Consider the following 19,996-nt stretch of genomic DNA (forward strand, 5'->3'; position numbering starts at 1 on the left):
GACTATATAACCTGACATTAGGCCTGAGCTTTTTAGCCTGTGTCTGGTAAAATAATTGTCAGGTTCCAGGATCCAACCAGGGTCTCACACAAGAGTAGACAGGGTGACACAGTGGTCATCTTGGAGAAAGGCGCAAAAGTATTTTACTTCCCCCCTTTACCTCCCCCCTCGACTCCATTCAAGGACCCAAGCAGTCGTTCCAGGTGCGACAGAGGTTCACCTGCACCTCCTCCAACCTCATCTATTGCATCCGCTGCTCTAGATGTCATCTGATCTACATCGGTGAGACCAAGCGCAGGCTTCGCGATCGTTTCGCCCAACACCACCGCTCGGTCCGCATTAAACAACCTGACCTCCCGGTGGCTCAGCACTTCAACTCCCCCTCCCATTCCCTATCCGACCTCTCGGTCCTGGGCCTCCTCCACGGCCAGAGTGAGCAACACCAGAAATTGGAGGAACAGCACCTAATATTCCGCTTCCTGGTGGCATGAACATTGAATTCTCACAATTCTGTTAGCCCTTGCTGTCTTCTCCCCTTCCTAGCTCTCCCTCAGCCCTCGGGCTCCTCCTCCTCCTCCTTTTACCTTTCTTCTCCACACCTCCCCCCTCCCCCCATCAGTCTGAAGAAGGGTTTCGCCCCAAAACGTTGCCCTTTTTCCTTCGCTCCATAGATGCTGCTGCACCTGCTGAGTTTCTCCAGCATTTTTGTGTACCTTACTATTAATCATTTTGTTTTAAAAGCAGCAAAGACTGTGGAGTGAGGTGAAATAGGGTGCTGTGAAGCATCACATGGTGTGAATAGAAAAGTGTCCATTAAGTGTTGGAAGGAACTGCAGATGCTGGTTTTAAACCGCACAGAGACACAAAAAGCTGGAGTTGTTCACGGGACAGGCAGTATCTCTGGAGAGAAGGAATGAGTGACATTTTGGGTCGAGACCCTTCTTCAGACTGAGTCACCCTGTTCAGACTCAGTCCATTAAGTGCAGGTCAGTCTGCCAGCAACAGAATTAACAGAACAGAAGACAATAATTAAAGGGATTAACAGGGACTGGATGTACATCCATTACTTCCAATATTATAATGCATCTTCTGAAGTACATTTTGTCCCTGGATCTTTAAAAAAAACAAAACCCACATCCGCAAACAAATTAGGAGCAAGAATTATCCACCCTGCCGCTAGTTAGCCACCAGAATCACCAGTTCTGCCATTTTAATAAGATGATGTGCCAATGTAATTTTTACCATAACTCTGTATTTTCATCCACTCATGAAAACCTTTCATTGCTTTGATTATCAATTATCCGTCTACTTTTTGCCTCAACCTGATGATTTCCGCCACCCCTTGAGGATGCTCGGAGAGAAAATGTTTTGCTTCACTGTCTTAAACAAGGAACAACTTAATTTAAATGCTGACCCTTAGTTCTAGTTTATTCCATGAGAAGAATCATTTTCGCCACATTCACACTGTCAGGACCTTAGATGTTTGAATCAAATTCCCCCTAACTTTTCTAAACTGCAGCGGATGCAGGCCAGGACTGCCCAGCCCTTTCTCACAAGACAACACCCCCATTATACAACCTCTTTGACATTAGAAACAGAGAACACAGGAGTAGGCCATATGGCCCTTCTAGCCAACACCTCCAGTAATATGATCATGGCTGATCATCCTAAATCAGTACCCTGTTCCTGCTTTCTCCCCATATCCCTTGATTTCATTAGCCCGAAGGACAATATCTAACTCTCTCTTGAATACATCCAGAGAATTGGCCTCCACTGCCTTCTGTGGCAGAGAATTCCACAGATTCACAACTTTCTGGGTGAAAAAATTCTTCCTCATCCTCGTACTAAATGGCCTACCCCTTATTCTTAAACTGTGACCTTTAGTTCTGGACTCCCAAAACTTCGGAACATTTTTCCTGCATCGAGCCTGTCCAATCCCTTAAGAATTTTATATGTTTCTATATAATTCCCTCTCATCTTTCTAAATGCCAGTGAATTAGTTGTATGTTTACTCTTCAGATTCAGATTCAATTTTAATTGTCATTGTCAGTCTACAGTACAGAGACAACAAAATGCATTAACTCTCTCTTGAATACATCCAGAGAATTGGCCTCCACTGCCAATATACATTATTGTATACCATCAGGCAAGAGGCATAGAAGTGTAAATACGCACACGTCCAGATTCAGGGACAGTTTCCTCCCAGCTGGTCAAGTAAATCATCCTACCACAACTAGAGAACAGTCCTGAGTTGCTATCTACCTCATTGGAGACTCTTTGATCAGACTTTGCTGGACTTTGCCTTGCACTAAACGTTAATCATGTTATTCCCTTTATCATGTACACTGTGGATTGCTCCATTGCAGTCACGTATAATTTTTTCCACTCACTGGTTAGCACGCAACAAAATATTTTCACTGTACCTTGGTACACATGACAATAAACTCTTCACAGCTTTAATTTAAATTTTCACTTCCTGTGATTTTTCAATTCTTAGCCTGGTTCTCTCACGTGCTGTCAATCTGACAACCGCCATAGATCCTTCTTCTGCTTCATCTTATTCTCCAACTTTTGTCATGAAAGGAGCTCTGACTATGGTCTCCTTGTCATTCCCACCATGAAAATGTAGGCAGGCTGTGGCAGAACTATTTTCTCTGCAAATGCTGTCCTTCTTTCAATTATAGTTTTGCCTACCAACCTTTAATTTCCAAGTCCCATTTTCAAGCTGCTAAAATGATCAAGGTTTAAAGGTCAGTTTATTGTCACATGCAGCAATTAAGGTACAGTGAAATTTGAGTTATCCCCCTTCAAATGAGTAATTTTGCTCTCGACTGTTTCATGTTCTTTTCCAGAATTAATCTTTGAAAGTGATGTCACAGGCAGATAGGATGGTAAAGAAGGCTTTCTGTACATTGGCCTTTATCATATATAATATAACCATATAACCATATAACAATTACAGCACGGAAACAGGCCATCTCGACCCTTCTAGTCCGTGCCGAACACGTATTCTCCCCTAGTCCCATACACCTGCGTTCAGACCATAACCCTCCATTCCTTTCCCGTCCATATAACTATCCAATTTATTTTTAAATGATAAAAACAAACCTGCCTCCACCACCTTCACTGGAAGCTCATTCCACACAGCCACCACTCTCTGAGTAAAGAAGTTCCCCCTCATGTTACACCTAAACTTCTGTCCCTTAATTCTCAAGTCATGACCCCTTGTTTGAATCTTCCCTACTCTCAGTGGGAAAAGCTTATCCACGTCAACTCTGTCTATCCCTCTCATCACTTTAAAGACCTCTATCAAGTCCCCCCTTAACCTTCTGTGCTCCAAAGAATAAAGCCCTAACTTGTTCAACCTTTCTCTGTAACTTAGTTGCTGAAACCCAGGCAACATTCTAGTAAATCTCCTCCGTACTCTCTCTATTTTGTTGACATCCTTCCTATAACTAGGTGACCAAAATCAGTCCGAGTATTGAGTATAGAAGTTGGGAGGTCGGGTTACAGTTGTACAAGACACGCTGAGGCCACATTGGATGATCAGCCATGATCATATCGAATGGAGGTGCAGGCTCGAAGGGCCGATTGGCCTACTCCTGCACCTATTTTCTATGTTTCTATGTCACCCATTCCTTCTCTCCAGAGATGCTGCCTGTCCCGCTGAGTTACTCCAGCATTTTGTGTCTACCTTCGATTTAAACCAGCATCTGCAGTTCTTTCCTACAACCACAGTATTTTATTACAGTGGCCAAAAATATTTTAATTATTTCATGAGTGATTTACCTTCTGTTTTAGACCATCTTCAAATACAATAACACCTTGTGTAGGTGTGAGGTCCAACAAAGGATCAGATCCATTCATACTTGTGACTATATACTGAACAGAGACTTGTCCAAATGTTCCTCGAGGTGGGTTTCGTATAATGTGTAGTGCTGCGATGCTCTCTGATGCACCAGGGGCACTTGGCTCCTTAAGGAAAAAGTGCTCAGTGTTGTTAAACAACAGGATCCCATGTCCATCATCATTGGCAGAGATGATCACTGTGGCTGTAATAACAATGACATTCTATAAGCAGAAACCCAGATGGATTAAGAAATCTTTCTCAAAATGTTTTGCCATAACATTCAAGGATATGAGGATGTTTCAGCAAACCACATCTACCAAATAATATTTCTGTGTATTTCTAACTTCCCATATGATTGGACAAACTATTTTTTTTAATTTAAAGAAATCACTGAACTAGGAAAATATTACAACATGCGCGATCATACAGCCTACAGTATCTATGTCGATTCACAAAGAGCTTACGATCTAATCAAACCTTTCAGCTCAATTCATAACTGCACATTATAGATCTTATTTATTTTCAGGTCATATAAACCTGCCCGTTTATTCTATCAACTGCAAAAGTAAATTTGAATCCAGATGCACTTGTTTATAGCACAGCTATTACTATGGTACAGTATATTACTAAACTAAGAGGGACCCGTTGGGTCCCAGCAAAACACGGTCGCCATTGCAATATTTCACCTCTCCACCAACTCCAATATTGCTCGCCAGTGGGGGGGTGGGGGGGGGTTCTGTTGCACTAGTATGGGTGTTGCGGGCCGAAGTACTGGTTTCCAGAGGGCTAGTATAGACATTGTGGGCCGAATGGATTCTTGGGCTGGCAGCCAAATGTTGCACCGATTTTAAAAGCCAAGCCAAGGCAAACTATTTGGCTGCAGCCGCCCAACAACCAAAATTCATTTTGTGAACACAAACTTGTTAAAAAAAGGCGAGGCAAACAATTGGGCAGCAGCCACCTTACAGCAGCATCGATGGGACTCACGGTGGAGTAGACGTGCGTTCAGTGTTATTCGCAGCTCAGGGAGCCGTGACCCTCTCGCTTCCTGGGTTTGGCAGAGACTGAGTGAGGGACTACACTTACGGGTTTTATAGTCACGTCCCCCCTGCTGCCAGCGGAGGGGGAGGCGCAGAGAGAATGGGGATTTTTTTTAAACATTAATATCTCTCTGATTTTTCATCGATGGGAAATATCCTCCGGTCCCAGAAGGTGGAGGGGGGCTCTGAGCGAGGTGGCCAAAAATGACGGCCGTAGGTCGCGGCGTTCTCTCGGAAATCACACCACAGCGAGCCAAGATCAGACTTTTAGTAATATAGACTATAGTATGGTTCAGCTATTGCACCTATTAGTACAGGTGTTAGGGTTTATGTGGAGAAGGCAGGATAATGCGGTTGAGAGGGAGAGATGGAATGGTGGTGTCGACTTGATGGGCTGAATGGCTTAATTCTGCTCCTACTTAGAAACATTAATTCTCATCATACCCAATAAAACAAAACTGCAGTCTCCATACGTAGTAAACAAAATTGTTACCTGTGATTCTTTCTCCTAGTTCTAATCCTAAAGAGGCATTAGCGAGGATTATCTGGAAATCCTCATCCCCTTCTGGAGTATCATCATCATAGATTTCAATCTCCACATTTTTGTATCTCTCTCCATCATTAAAATAAATGATCTACAAAGTCAAGATAAAAAAAAACAATATACCCCACAACTTCAATGTGGCTTACAGTATCCCAAGATAAACAAAATCAAATGTTCAGATTATAGAGGTATCCATGTATGGGCCAACATATGGTACTTGAGTCAACTTCATCTGATCAACTCCAAGAATTTGGTGGTGAGCCCTCACCTTGAACTGCAATTTCCCCTGTGGTGAAGATACTCTCAGTGGTGTCCATTTGAAAAATTCCAGGATTTAGCAATGATCAATGGGAAGAAACAGTGATGAATTTCGGAGTCTGGATGTTAAGTAATTTGGAAAGAATCTTATTGGGATGTAATCTCAACTAAAATTCAAGCTTCTGTACCTTTTGCCTGATGGGAGCAAGGAGGAGGAGGAATGACTGGAATGGGACAAATCTTTGATGAAGGCAGCATGAAGTGTAGATGGAGTCAATGATGGGTAATCTGGTCTGTGTGATGGATTGGGGACATGACTTGAGAATTAAGGGACAGACGTTTAGGGGTAACATGAGGGGGAACTTCTTTACTCAGAGAGTGGTGGCTGTGTGGAATGAGCTTCCAGTGAAGGTGGTGGAGGTAGGTTCGTTTTTATCATTTAAAAATAAATTGGATAGTTAGATGGACGGGAAAGGAATGGAGGGTTATGGTCTGAGCGCAGGTATATGGGACTAGGGGAGAATACGTGTTCGGCACGGACTAGAAGGGTCGAGATGGCCTGTTTCTGTGCTGTAATTGTTATATGGTTATATGGTTATATGGGCTACATCTACAAATTCCAGCCATTTCTTGTGGTTTTGGACAGAGCTGTTCCAAACCAAGCTATGATGCAAGCAAACAGTATGCTTTCTAAAGTACATGAATCGGAAATATTGGAGGAATATTGGTTAGGCCATGGGCAAGTGGACCTGATTGGGCAATTTGGTTGGCATGGACAAACTGAATCAAAATACCTATTTCAGTGTTACATTTACTCTCCACTCCCAATGCTCCTGATCACTGCAAATTCAGCTAGCTCATAAAAGAAAAGGAACAGTAAATAGACACAAAATACTGGAGTAACTCAGCCAGTCATGCAGCATCCCTCGAGGAAAGGAATAGATGACGTTTTGAGTCGAGACTGATTCCTGGGATGTCAGGACTTTCATCTGAGGAAAGACTGGATAGACTCGGCTTGTACTCGCAAGATTTAGAAGATTGAGGGGGGGATCTTATAGAAACTTACAAAATTCTTAAGGGGTTGGACAGGCTAGATGCAGGAAGATTGTTCCCAATGTTGGGGGAGTCTAGAACAAGGGGTCACAGTTTAAGGATAAGGGGGAAGTATTTTGGAACCGAGATGAGAAAAACATTTTTCACACAGAGAGTGGTGAATCTCTGGAATTATCTGCCACAGAAGGTAGTTGAGGCCAGTTCATTGGCTATATTTAAGAGGGAGTTAGATGTGACCCGTGTGGCTAAAGGGATCAGGGGGTGTGGAGAGAAGGCAGGTACAGGATACTGAGTTGGATGATCAGCCATGATCATATTGAATGGCGGTGCAGGCTCGAAGGGCCCAATGGCCTACTCCTGCACCTATTTTCTATGTTTCTATGTTTCTGTGACCCTTCTGTATGTCCGACCTGCTATGTTTCTCCAGCTTTTTGTGTCTATCTTCAGTTTGAACAAGCATCTGCAGTTCCTTGCTGCAAAAGTACACTAAAATGTTGAAAAGTGAACTCTTCATACCCATCAGTTTGAAAATATATTTTAAAATTTCAACTCACCATTGGTTGTACATTGAAATCCAATCCAAGTTGCGCCTTGAGATTTTGGGGATAGTAAAACAGTGATACATTCCCATATGTGCCTCTATCTCGATATAACACCAAGGTGAGGTTCTCTGTGGTTTCATTCACCTCAAAACTTGAAGGAAAAGCATAGAAAACGTTTTCAAACTTTGTTTTTGTGCCCCACCGAGAAATCACAACAAACAAGGGGGGCGCAGCGGTAAAGGTGCTGCCTTAATGCACCAGTAGACCCAGGGTCGATCCTGACTATGAGTTTGTACGTTCTCCCCGTGACCTGCGTGGTTTTCACCGCACTGTATCTCTAAAACTAAAAAAACTAAACTAAACAAGGTAAACGGGAGATCAGAAATTCACGGTCAGCATTTATGAGGTCTGCTCAAGTTTCTGATGACAACACAAAAGCAGCTGTTCTTGAATCTGCTGGTACAGGACCACCAGCTATTTTCTGGCGTCTCCTTTAATTCAGACAGAAGCCCACTTGAAATACCCCCGGAAGTCCTATTGGAATTGCAGGGCCTAGGCCGGGTGAGGCAGCCCATCTCAGCCTCATTGGGACTCTTGCAGTCGGACGTCTGATCGGCGGGTCAAATTTTCCCCCTACGACCGGGGCTCTGGAAATCCAGCCGGACGGAGCAGACGGATCTGTTCCCAAAGCCGACCTCTGCAGCCAGATTTAGAAACATAGAAAATAGGTGCAGCAATTGGCCATTTGGCCTTTCGAGCCAGCGCTGCCATACAATATGATCATGGCTGATCATCCTAAATCAGGACCCCGTTCCTGCTTTCTCCTCATATCCCTCGATTCCGTTATCCAGTGAATTGGCCTCCACTGCCTTCTGTGGCAGAGAATTCCACAGATTCACATCTCATTGGGTGAAAAAGTTTTTCCTCAAAACTTCCAGAGCCCCGACCAGCGGGATCGAATTTACCCGTGACTGGTGTTCTGGAACCCCGCCAAGCCTGAACAGACGGATCCATTCCCATAACCGACTTATGTGGCGAATGTACGGGCCGGTATCTCAGCCTCCCGGCAGCCTAGGCAGACTGTTTCAGGACTGTTCGACTCCTCTCGTGGGCCATGGCCTCTGTTGGAAGGTCAATTTAATATTTGCAACAGTGACCATGGGGACAAGTGCACCCAAGACTTTTAGGATGGGTGACTGCATTTCACCGAATGTCTATTCAATGTGAGCATAGAATGCATTGAGCTCATCAGGGAGAGACGTGTTGTTGTCAGCGATTCCCGCCTGACTTTGCTTTGTAGCCCAGTATAGAATACAAGCCTTGGCATCATCATCAGGTGGCTTTGTGGTTAATGTGGGTCCTGGGCTTGGTTTGATATTGTCTCTTGGTGATGTCTTTGCAAAGGTGGTAGCTAGATTTCCTGTACAGGACACGGTCACACAATTTGAATGCCTCAAACCTTCACTTCAGGTAATGGATCTCCTGAATCATCATTGATTTCCAGTTGAGGAACACACAGATTGACATGTCGGAAGGAACTGCAGATGCTGGTTTACACCGAAAATCTCTCTTTTGTGATAGATACAATTGCAAGATAGATTACAATCTAATGTATATAGATATACATAGATATCATATATCTATAGATATATAGATCTTTTTTTTTTCTTTTTTTTCTTCTTTTTTTTTTGTTTATTTTATTAGAAGTTAATACAGTACAAAACAGTACAGTGGAACCTAATTTTAGGTGCCAACTATGTCATACCGTAATCCATTCTATGTACAACCTCTAGTTTTATGTTATGAGAAGGAAGTAAGCAAGACAAGAAAAAGAAAACAATAGAAAGAGGAAAAAGTGGAGAAATAGATGGTGGAGAGTAGAAAAACGTGAAGTGTGTATATAAAAAATAAAAAAATAATAAAAAGTGGAAAGTAGAAATAGAAGAGAAGACCCTTAAAAGAGAATTTTTCAAATCTGTATTCAGAGATGTAGATCTATCCACGTCATGAACTGAAATCAGCAATCTTTACGGTACCGCTGCATCACATGATTCCAAAAAGTCGATGAAAGGAGACCAACTCCTTAAGAATTGGTCATATTTATCTATTAGTCGGAGTCTCATTTCTTCAAGGCGTGCTATGTCCATCATATTCCTATATAGATATATAGAACTATCAAATATATAGATATATGGAGTAACTCAGTGGGACAGGCAGCATCTCTGGAGGGAAGGAATTGGTGACATTTAGGGTCGAGACCCTTCTTCAGACTGAGTCAGGGGAGAGGGAAACTAGAGATATGGAAGGGTAATGTGTGAAAATGAGAGATCAAAGGGGATAAAGCTCAAGGAAATTATAGAATAGATCATTGTTAGCTCAGGGAAGCAGACAACTAAACTTGCAAAGAAAAGGATGGGAGAAGGATGGAGGGAGAGGGAAAACAAGGGTACTTGAAGTGAGAGAAGTCAATATTCATACCGCTGGGTTGTAAGCTGCCAAGCAAAATATGAGGTGCTGTTCCTCCGATTTTCGTTGGGAGGTGGCTCCGGACAGAAAGGTCAGTATGGGAATGGGAGGGAGAGTTAAAATGTTTAGCAACCTGGAGGTCTAGTATCATGTAGTTCTAGGCAGACTGGGTGGAGTTCAGCAAAAGGATCGCTGAGCCTGCGCTTGGTCCCATCAGTCCTCTACACAATTACTGATGAAGTCTGGAACAATTCATTGAGGGTGGCTGTCGAGTCCTTGACTACAGACGTGGACCAGTCCACCGACACTATACAGTCACACAGGAGCTCATCTCTTTCCTCATACACGCCCTGTATTGCTAACGTAAAGAATTTAAATAATTTCACCGAACCAAGAAAGTTACAGTAAAATGGTTTTCATTAAATTTTGTGTTTGCTTTTGGAATTGAACAGGCAACAGCTGAGAGTTTTTTAAATTGTAAAATCCAGTCACTGGAACAGATAATGATATGCACCACTCAAGTTCACTTTTTCCACCTTTTGTTTAAAATAATTGCATGTAGTTCCTATGCAACTGTGGATTTAGCTCAATTTTCAGAATGTGAACTCAATTCTACGAATAAAGCAATTCACCTTTATGGATTAGTGTTACATTATGAATAAGCCATTATGGAGATTGGAATATGAAAGGTGATGCGTTATGTGGAACAGAGATGGGATCTTTTTCCAAGGGCACCAAATAAATATACAGTAATTCTGCTTCTGCTTGCTACTGCACAGCTGCCAACAGCTGGGCTATATCGTAATGAATGCAATAACAAGTACAAATAATCTTAATGAGGTTGTAATATGACATTGTTCTTGGTTAAACACTTACTTAATGCTTTGCCATTGAATGATTCCCTTTACACCATCATTTGCATCGATTGTTATCTGAGAAACCTGACCTGCTGCATCTGGAAATTAAAATCAAAGTTGTGAAATACAAAAGCCAAGAAAAGAGTGGGAAATGTACATGGAAAAGGAAACTATTTGATAGGGACAGGAAATAACTGGCAAGGAAAAATGGGAGATGAGATTGGACACAGAGCATGTTCTGAAAGGACAGACAAGAACAAATTTGAGCTTAGTGGTGACCTGTTTGACTTGGTGCACTAGTGGAATACTGATTGTGGATGATCAGCCGTGATCACATTGAATGGCGGTGTTGGCTCGAAGGGCCGAATGGCCTGCTTCTGAACCTATTGTCTATTGTTTAGATCAGGAAATAGGAAGGAGGTGCATTCTGATAGGGACGATAAGAGGACAATTTACTATTTTTAAAAAACTTGCATTAAAATACAGAGAATCAAATTTACTAACAAACAGCATTAATTACAGAGAAGGGAACACATGTTGAACACTTCACATGTTGACAGACTGAATCCAATTCAAAGAGACAAGTGATGGGAACATTGGGAACAAATCTAAAGCATAAACAGAAAAGTTCAATCTTATTCAGAATAAGATGCCAAGTTGATTTAATAGCCCTTGGAGAAAGAAAGAGGATAGAAACAAAGTAGGCGTTTCATTACAACAATATTAAGCAATTAACAATAGAAGCACGTAAACACAGAATACACACCCAATCGAGGGGGGGAAAGGCTTGAATCAGATTGGATGAGCTTCACAGATGTAAGATTCACAAGAAAGAGCTCCTGCAATTCCGGAATATCGTCCTGCAAAATAAACATGTCCTTACAACAAAAGCAACCACACATCTCTTCCAAAGTTTGATGGATAATGAAATATGTACTTGTAAAATAAGAAAAAAAGAACAACAATTCTGAGCGACATCGCCCCTGTGATTTTATACAATAATAACTGGGAGATTACAGTTTTTGGAGTGAAATTGAGATGCCTTGAAATATTGAAAAAGCACAAATCAATAAAGGCAAACCCCGCAATATTGTGGTGGGAGTGAAAGGGTTGTATTCCTAGAATATTGTTGTGTCATGATTTTCCATAAAAACCAGCTTCTGGAAACAAGTCAGGTAAACATAGAAACATAGAAAATAGGTGCAGGAGTAGGCCATTCAGCCCTTCGAGCCTGCACCGTCATTCAATATGATCATGGCTGATCATCCAACTCAGTATCCTGTACCTGCCTTCTCTCCATACCCCCTGATCCCTTTAGCCACAAGGGCCACATCTAACTACCTCTTAAATATAGCTAATGAACTGGCCTCAACTACCTTCTGTGGAACAAGTCAGGTAATGTGGGAACCACAGATTCTCGTCCACAGATGGGGTAGGAGATGGCAGACAAGGCAGGCAGAGAGTGGTATTGTTTGTATTGTGATGTGCGACTTCTCCTGCTTACACAGGCCTTCTGCATTCACACAATATATGGCCCCAAGATTCTCAGTGTCACTTCCGTCTCCACTTTGAGGAGATCCATAAAATATTTCTTGATGCAACTCAGTCTCTGATGAATTCTCTCCCATTGTTTGCTCTGGTCTATGACTGTTCAAAGTCGGTAGCGTGTCACACTTGACTCATAGTCATATGGCACAGAAACAGGCCATTCGGCCCAACTCGTCCATGCTGACAAAAATGCCCCATCTAAGCTAGTCTGATTTCCCTCATTTGGCCCATGTCCCACATTTCCTAATCATCTACCTGTCTACCTGGATAGACTCAGCTTGTACTCGCTAGAATTTAGAAGATTGAGGGGGGATCTTATAGAAACTTACAAAATTCTTAAGGGGTTAGACAGGCTAAATGCAGGAAGATTGTTCCCGATGTTGGGGAAGTCCAGAACAAGAGCTCACAGTTTAAGGATAAAGGGGAAATCTTTTAGGACTGAGATGAAGAAAACATTTTTCACACACAGAGTGGTGAATCTGTGGAATTCTCTGCCACAGAAGGTAGTTGAGGCCAGTTCATTGCCTATATTTAAGAGGGAGTTAGATGTGGCTCTTGTGGCTAAAGGGATCAGGGGGTATGGAGAGAAGGCAAGTACAGGATACTGAGTTGGATGATCAGCCATGATCATATTGAATGGCGGTGCAGGCTCGAAGGGCCAAATGACCTACTCCTGCACCTATTTTCTATATTTCTATGTTTCTAAATGTATTTGAGTCCAAATATCTATTGGACACCATCCCATGGCAAGCTATTCAGGGCAACTTAGTCACTCCTTCTAACTCAACAAGATGCCGAGAATGCCACCTTCCAACGGCAAGTCTCAGGTTGCAACTGAAGCTTCAAGAGTTTGTGAGAAAATCAGTGGGTCATGTAATTTTATACTTCTAGCCCAAGAGACAAAGACAAGTTTTTTCAAGCAATCGTTTTAAGGGAGTCAACTTTTTTAACATTTTGGCGGATTGTATAGACTCACTGAAAGCACTCAGAAGTATTTAAGGATCTAAGTGGCCAATCAGTCGCAGAAGGGCGTTCACAGATTAATTTGCATATCTAGATACTGCTGCATCCAGGAACCTGTTTAATTTTCCCCTTCACAACAATGTAACTCCCCAACATATCCTTTAAATCAAGGGTTGGCAACCTTGTTCTGAATAGGGGCCAGGCCGCATGTCTGTGAGTGGATGGCCGGCCACATCTATCACGTGTGCACATGGATCCCACCCCCATCCGTCCTTGGATGGCAGGCATCAAATCACGTGTTCAAAGAAGGTAGACAAAAATGCTGGAGAAACTCAGCGGGTGAGGCAGTCACGGAGTTTCTCCAGCATTTTTGTCAACCTTCGATTTTTCCAGCTTCTGCAGTTCTTTCCTAAAACGTGTTCACAGAAGGTGCGCGGCCGTGCTGGCGGCTTTGCGCAGGATGGAGTACAGCCAGAGCTCGGTGGCGCTTGGCGACACTTGGCACTCGGCGGGCCGGATAATTACGGGGAAAAAAAATCCACCTGCGGGCCGGATGATTCCGAGTTATGGGCCGCATACGGCCCGGGGGCCAATGGTTGCCGATCCCTGCTCTACGTGATATGAACTAATTCACACCCCATGTCACTTCGGTATACAAATCACTCTATTTATCTTCTAGGATGACAAAAAAGTTAGCAACAGATCAGTTAAGTTGCTGAACCAGCAGCCCATGTTGTAGACCAATTACCAAGTGGCCTGAATAGGAATCCCACCATAAAAGGGATTAAAATTCCAGTTACCGTGTAAGTCTCTGTAACAATAACCAGGAATCAATGAGATTGTCATTAAAATAAGAACATCCAAGCTCTTTGGCTAGGAAATTTCCCATCCTTACCCAGTATAACTATATAACTGCAGACCCACCAAGGTAGTTGAAACTTAACTGTCTTTGAATCCAGATACATAATCCAGGCAGACAGCAAGTGCTGACATTACCAGTAGTGTCCATGAATAATTAAAAGGCAACAAGCACAGAGACGCTGATGGTGTCATAGTTAAACTGCTCATGTAGAGTATAATTGACAAAATGGAATGCAAGAGTTTTGATTCACCTCTAAAATGGTCACATTTATGGTTGTGGTAACTTTCCCTTCTTCCATAACAACAAAACCAGTCACATGCAGAAAATCAAGACCAGGTTCAGCCAGGGTCTCCTCAGCTAAATTGGGAGGTAGCAACGACCCTCGAACTGTCTCATACGTGATGTTAATCACTCCTGCAGAACAAGAGAAAACATACAATGAAGGAAAAACAATAATTGAAATTGCTATCACACAGATTAAGAAATATTCCACCACGATAATGCAAATTGACATTGAAGAAATTGACGGATGTCTTGGCTGATGCCTTTAGATCTCAGAAAGGAATTCCTAATCTTTTCTTTATCGACACAAGGCCTTAAAAATGCACCCATGAACAATAGTACTAAATATGTCAGACAATTTCCTCTATTCCTCAATACCCTCTGGAGACGTGGCATTTGTTATGTTTCGAATCAGAAATGTGTACAAATATGGTAATGGAATGATGGCTTCACAGCAGGAGTATCCATGTGGCAGAGCTGGAAACTGGAAGTATCCTGAGCTAATTCTGCTACCACTATCATCTACTGCGACAAGTGATGGCTTCCACTGATTGTCGCTGGAACCTCGAGTTGTTTTCAGGACGGACAATGACAGCGAAGCCAACATTTTTATAACAAGATGGACAAGAAAAGAAGAATAGACAATAGACAATAGACAATAGGTGCATGAGTAGGCCATTTGGCCCTTCGGGCCAGCACCCGCAATTCAATATGATCATGGCTGATCATCCCCAATCAGTACCCCGTTCCTGCCTTCTCCCCATATCCCCTGACTGCTATTTTTAAGAGCCCTATCTAGCTCTCTCTTGAAAGTATCCAGAGAACCTGCCTCCACCGCCCACTGAGGCAGAGAACGCACACAAGTAATAACAATAATAATAATACATTTTATTTATGGGCGCCTTTCAAGAGTCTCAAGGACACCTTACTAAAATTTAGCAGGTAGAGGAAAAACATGTAAGGGGAATGAAATAAATAGTAGAGACATGACTAGTACACAAAGTAAATAGAGAATTCAATACAAAACACAATATGAGGCAATTAATGCACATATGAAAAGGGAGGGGGACGTGGGGCTAAGGATAGGCAGAGGTGAAGAGATGGGTCTTGAGGCGGGACTGGAAGATGGTGAGGGACAGGGAATTGCGGATCAGTTGGGGGAGGGAGTTCCAGAGCCTGGGAGCTGCCCTGCCCAGAGGGGGGGATCTTATAGAAACTTACAAAATTCTTAAGGGGTTGGACAGGCTAGATGCAGGAAGATTGTTCCCGATGTTGGGGAAGTCCAGAACAAGGGGTCACAGTTTAAGGATAAGGGGGAAATCTTTTAGGACCGAGATGAGACAAACATTTTTCACACAGAGAGTGGTGAATCTCTGGAACTCTCTGCCACAGAAGGTAGTTGAGGCCAGTTCATTGGCTATATGTAAGAGGGAGTTAGATGTGGCTCTTGTGGCTAAAGGGATCAGGGGGTATGGAGAGAAGGCAGGTACAGGATATTGAGTTGGATGATCAGCCATGATCATATTGAATGGCGGTGCAGGCTCGAAGGGCCGAATGGCCTACTCCTGCACCCATTTTCTATGTTCCTATGTTTAACCGAATGATTGTTCTGATCAAAATTATGTTACCTAGTGATCCAAATTCCCTATTGACCAACAGATGAATGATTTTGTTGCCTTCCTGAACAGAAACCGAGTGAGATGGCAGAGCAAATGTCATTAAGCCATGTGGGTCATCGCTTGCTTCCACTGTAAGATTTGCTTTGTATCCATGGCTGTCAAGAGAAACTGCAATTGTTGACGGAATGCCTGTCATGAGAGAAAAGGAAAATTGTTAATTTTTCATGGAAATAAAGTAAACCATCACTGCAAACTATTATTGTTCAATAAATTTAAAAAATCACTTTATTATCTACACGAGAACAAGACTGCCAAAGCAAGTTGGAGCTTCAATTTCATTCAATTGACTATTGTGGACAGGCCTGAAATAACATCACAGACAACAAACCAAAGTTGGGGTTAATATTTGGCAATGGTACATCTCTACCGGCTGAACTTATGAATTGATTAATTAATTGATTGATTAGAAACGTTGTCACATGTGTCAAGTCACAGTGAAATCCTTTGCTTGCATGCAGTTTTGGTCTCCAAATTTGAGGAAGGACATTCTTGCTATCGAGGGGGTGCAGCGTAGGTTCACAAAGTTAATTCCCAGGATGGCAGAACTGTCTTATGCTGAGAGAATGGAGCGGCTGGGCTTGTATACTCTGGAAATTCCCGGGATGGCGGGACTGAGATATGATGAAAGAATGGGTCGACTGGGCTTGTATTCACTGGAATTTAAGAGGACGAGAGGGGATCTTATAGAAACTTATAAAATCCATATATTGGCCTGGTTAGATGCAGGGAAAATGTTCCCAATGTTGGAGGAGTCCAGAACCTGGGTTCACAGTTTTAGAATAAAGGGTAGGCCATTTAAGACTGAGATGAGGAAAAACTTTTTCACCCAGAGAGTTGTGAATCTGTAGAATTCTCAGCCACAGAAGGCAGTGGAGGCCAATTCACTGGATGTTTTCAAGGGATAGTTAGATTTAACTCTTGGGGCTAACAGAATCAAGGGATATGGGGGGAAAAGCAGGAATGGGTATTGAATTTGGATGATCAGCCATGATCATATTGAATGGCGGTGCTGGCTCCAAGGGCCAAATGGCCTACTCCTGCACCTATTTTCTATGTTTCTAGGAAGGGGACATTTACAACAAGTCATAAATTTTAACTCCAATTCTCTCTCTATGGATGCTGCGTGATCCAATGTCTTGTCTAGACTTCCTGTTTTTGTTACCAATTTCCACCGCTTGCAGTTAATTTTAATTTTCCTTACATATTTTTACTATCTGAAAGCTGCATTGTCGTAGCCACAAAATAATCTGACACTGTATCACATTACCTTGTGCTTTGACATTTGACAAAATAATTATGTATTCCTCGTTTTCTTCAGGGACATCATCATCAAGTATGTGGACCAGAAGGGATGCATTTAGAACACCCTACAAGGTTACAAGGATCACAGATATAATTAGAACTAAGAGAGAACACAGCAAAAACAAATCCAGATACATGTCCTGAGAGCAGATGATTCAGAATAAAAGTTCAACGTGCAAAATTGGTGCAATGATAAAACACACAGCAGATTACAAGAAATGAGGGACTTTGAAAATATATGTTTTTTTTTTTTTTAAACAGGAAAATAAGTCCGATGCACCAACACAAGTGTTAGAATATTAATTTTGTTGTTGACAAGATAGCTCATTTCCGAGCAATGCCTTCTCCATTTAGTTAGTAAGGCAGGGATAGATAGATTCTTCATTAGTACAGGTGTCAGAGGTTATGGGGAGAAGGCAGGAGAATGGGGTTAGGAGGGAGAGATAGATCAGCCATGATTGAATGGCGGAGTAGACCTGATGGGGGCAAATGGCCTAATTTTACTCCTATTCCTTATGACCTTAAGTCATTGGCGCTGAACTTCAACATCGGGAGCCTGGGATCTCTTGCTGAGACTGCCAGTGGTGGAGCTCCATCCAGCGCGGCCTGTCGGCTTCGGAAGCCGCGGTGTCGAGTAAGGAGGCGGCCGTTCCAGGTGTCCCAAGCCGCTGAGAGGATTCTCCCGACGCCGTCACCCGGCGAGAACGGCCTGTAACATCGGGCCTCCATAGCGGCGACTGCGGAGGCCTCAATAGGCCCGACTATGGGTGGACATGGGGATGGGACTGGACTTAGTGCCTTCCCTCATAATGGGAACCATTGTGGGGGGGATGTTTTTTTATGTTAAAGTTCTTTATTATTGTCATGTTTGTATTCTTTTTTTATGTGCTGCACTGGCAAGAAGCATTTCACTACACCTAGGTGTATGTGGCTAATAAAGAAACCTTTTAACCCTTTGAAACCAAATGACAACTCAAGGCATTAATTTAAATTAGTCATTACAATAATAGAAATGTTTTAATATGGATAGATATTATCAAATCTCATTCTAAATGGCATTGTTTTAAATCTTAGGATTTTTATTTTTATACTTTTTATTTTTTATTTTTTTTTACAAATCTTTTTTTTTAATTAATTATTTATTTATTTTTTAAATATATTTTATTTTTTTATTATTATTATTTTTTTTTAAATATGTTTTAATATTTATTATTTATTTATTTTTATGATACTGACTGTAAAGGGAAATTCATTTTGTTTTCTCTAATTGAGACAATGACAATAAATTTGAATACAATACAATGCCCATTTATTCAGGATTCCCGCATCACAGGAAGATGTTGTTTCCCCCTCATAACTCTCAATTGTTTAAGCACCGTGCTCAGCTACTTCTATATATTAGAGCATACAAGATGCTGACTTCACACGTTAAAGCTGTTATATCATACTTTTATTTTTCTTTTCCTTCCTATATTGCATAGTTGGGAAGTGTTGTTGCAGAAGCCTTAATGAGCAGAAAGGTGACCTGTCAACAGTACATTTCTGAATACTGTGTTTTACTCCTGAAACATTAACTTGACTGTTGCCTTTACAGTATTTTTAAAGTAGATCTGAAGCAGAATAGTTCTGGACAAACCAAGACAGAATATTAGCAACCAGTTTATTGTTGAATAAGTTGCAGTTGGTAATAATGATTGTGCTCTACTCTTTGCTTTAATGAATGTATGAATGAATGAATGAATGAATGTATGATTCAATGTATGAATGTATGAATGAATGTATGGATGAATGAATGAATGATTGAATGAATGAATGAATGAATGAATGATTGAATGAATGAATGATTGAATGATTGAATGAATGAATGAATGAATGATTGAATGAATGAATGAATGAATGTTGAATGAATGAATGAATGAATGATTGAATGATTGAATGATTGAATGATGAATGAATGAATGAATGAATGAATGAATGAATGAATGAATGAATGAATGAATGAATGATTGAATGAATGAATGATTGAATGAATGCATGATTGAATGCATGATTGAATGAATGATTGAATGAATGAATGAATGAATGAATGAATGAATGAATGAATGAATGAATGAATGAATGATTGAATGAATGAATGAATGAATGAATGAATGAATGAATGAATGAATGAATGAATGAATGAATGATTGAATGAATGAATGATTGAATGAATGGATGGATGATTGAATGAATGAATGAATGAATGAATGAATGAATGAATGGTATATTTCGGTCATCCATTAAAAATGACAAAACTTTACAATCTGTGTGAATATGAACCAACACTGTATCCATTTCCCACAACGTTCACATAATCAATGCCCGAAAAAGGAATAGGCTGAAGCCACAAAGCTTATTTTTGCTTATCCTACCAAAGATTGGGAATGGACAACCACAGTGCCACCTGCCCAACTAATCAAGATCCTGCTGCATCTTTCACAACCATCTTCACTCTCGACAAAACCACCCGCTTTTGTATCATCAGCAAACTTCCTAAATTTGCATTGTATGTTTTCATCCAAATCATTGATGTGGATGACAAACAGTAATGGGCCCAGCACTAAACCCTGAGGCACACCACTAGTCACAGGCCTCCAGTCCGAGAAGCAACCTTCCACCATCACCCTCTGCTTCCTTCCATGATGTCAATTTTCTATGTCTCCTTGGATCCCATACGAGCTAACCTTCCAGAGCAGCCTACCATGCAGAAC

At 41.6% G+C, this 19,996-nt stretch overlaps 1 protein-coding gene across 1 annotated transcript in view; it reads right to left on the minus strand.

Annotated features, from left to right (window-relative positions):
- Nucleotides 1-19,996, minus strand: part of LOC129695907 (adhesion G-protein coupled receptor V1-like) — a 491,758-nt gene that overhangs the window by 321,167 nt on the left and 150,595 nt on the right. The window contains exons 36-43 of the mRNA XM_055633356.1: nucleotides 17,212-17,311; nucleotides 15,894-16,073; nucleotides 14,234-14,397; nucleotides 11,377-11,470; nucleotides 10,630-10,708; nucleotides 7,300-7,438; nucleotides 5,384-5,525; nucleotides 3,790-4,052 (exon numbers count right to left, since the gene is read on the minus strand). Coding sequence (XP_055489331.1) covers nucleotides 3,790-4,052; nucleotides 5,384-5,525; nucleotides 7,300-7,438; nucleotides 10,630-10,708; nucleotides 11,377-11,470; nucleotides 14,234-14,397; nucleotides 15,894-16,073; nucleotides 17,212-17,311 — 1,161 coding nt within the window. The remainder of the gene's footprint in view (nucleotides 1-3,789; nucleotides 4,053-5,383; nucleotides 5,526-7,299; nucleotides 7,439-10,629; nucleotides 10,709-11,376; nucleotides 11,471-14,233; nucleotides 14,398-15,893; nucleotides 16,074-17,211; nucleotides 17,312-19,996) is intronic.

This window comes from Leucoraja erinacea, chromosome 3 (assembly GCF_028641065.1).
Source record: "Leucoraja erinacea ecotype New England chromosome 3, Leri_hhj_1, whole genome shotgun sequence".
In the NCBI taxonomy this organism is placed as follows: Eukaryota; Metazoa; Chordata; class Chondrichthyes; order Rajiformes; family Rajidae; genus Leucoraja; species Leucoraja erinaceus.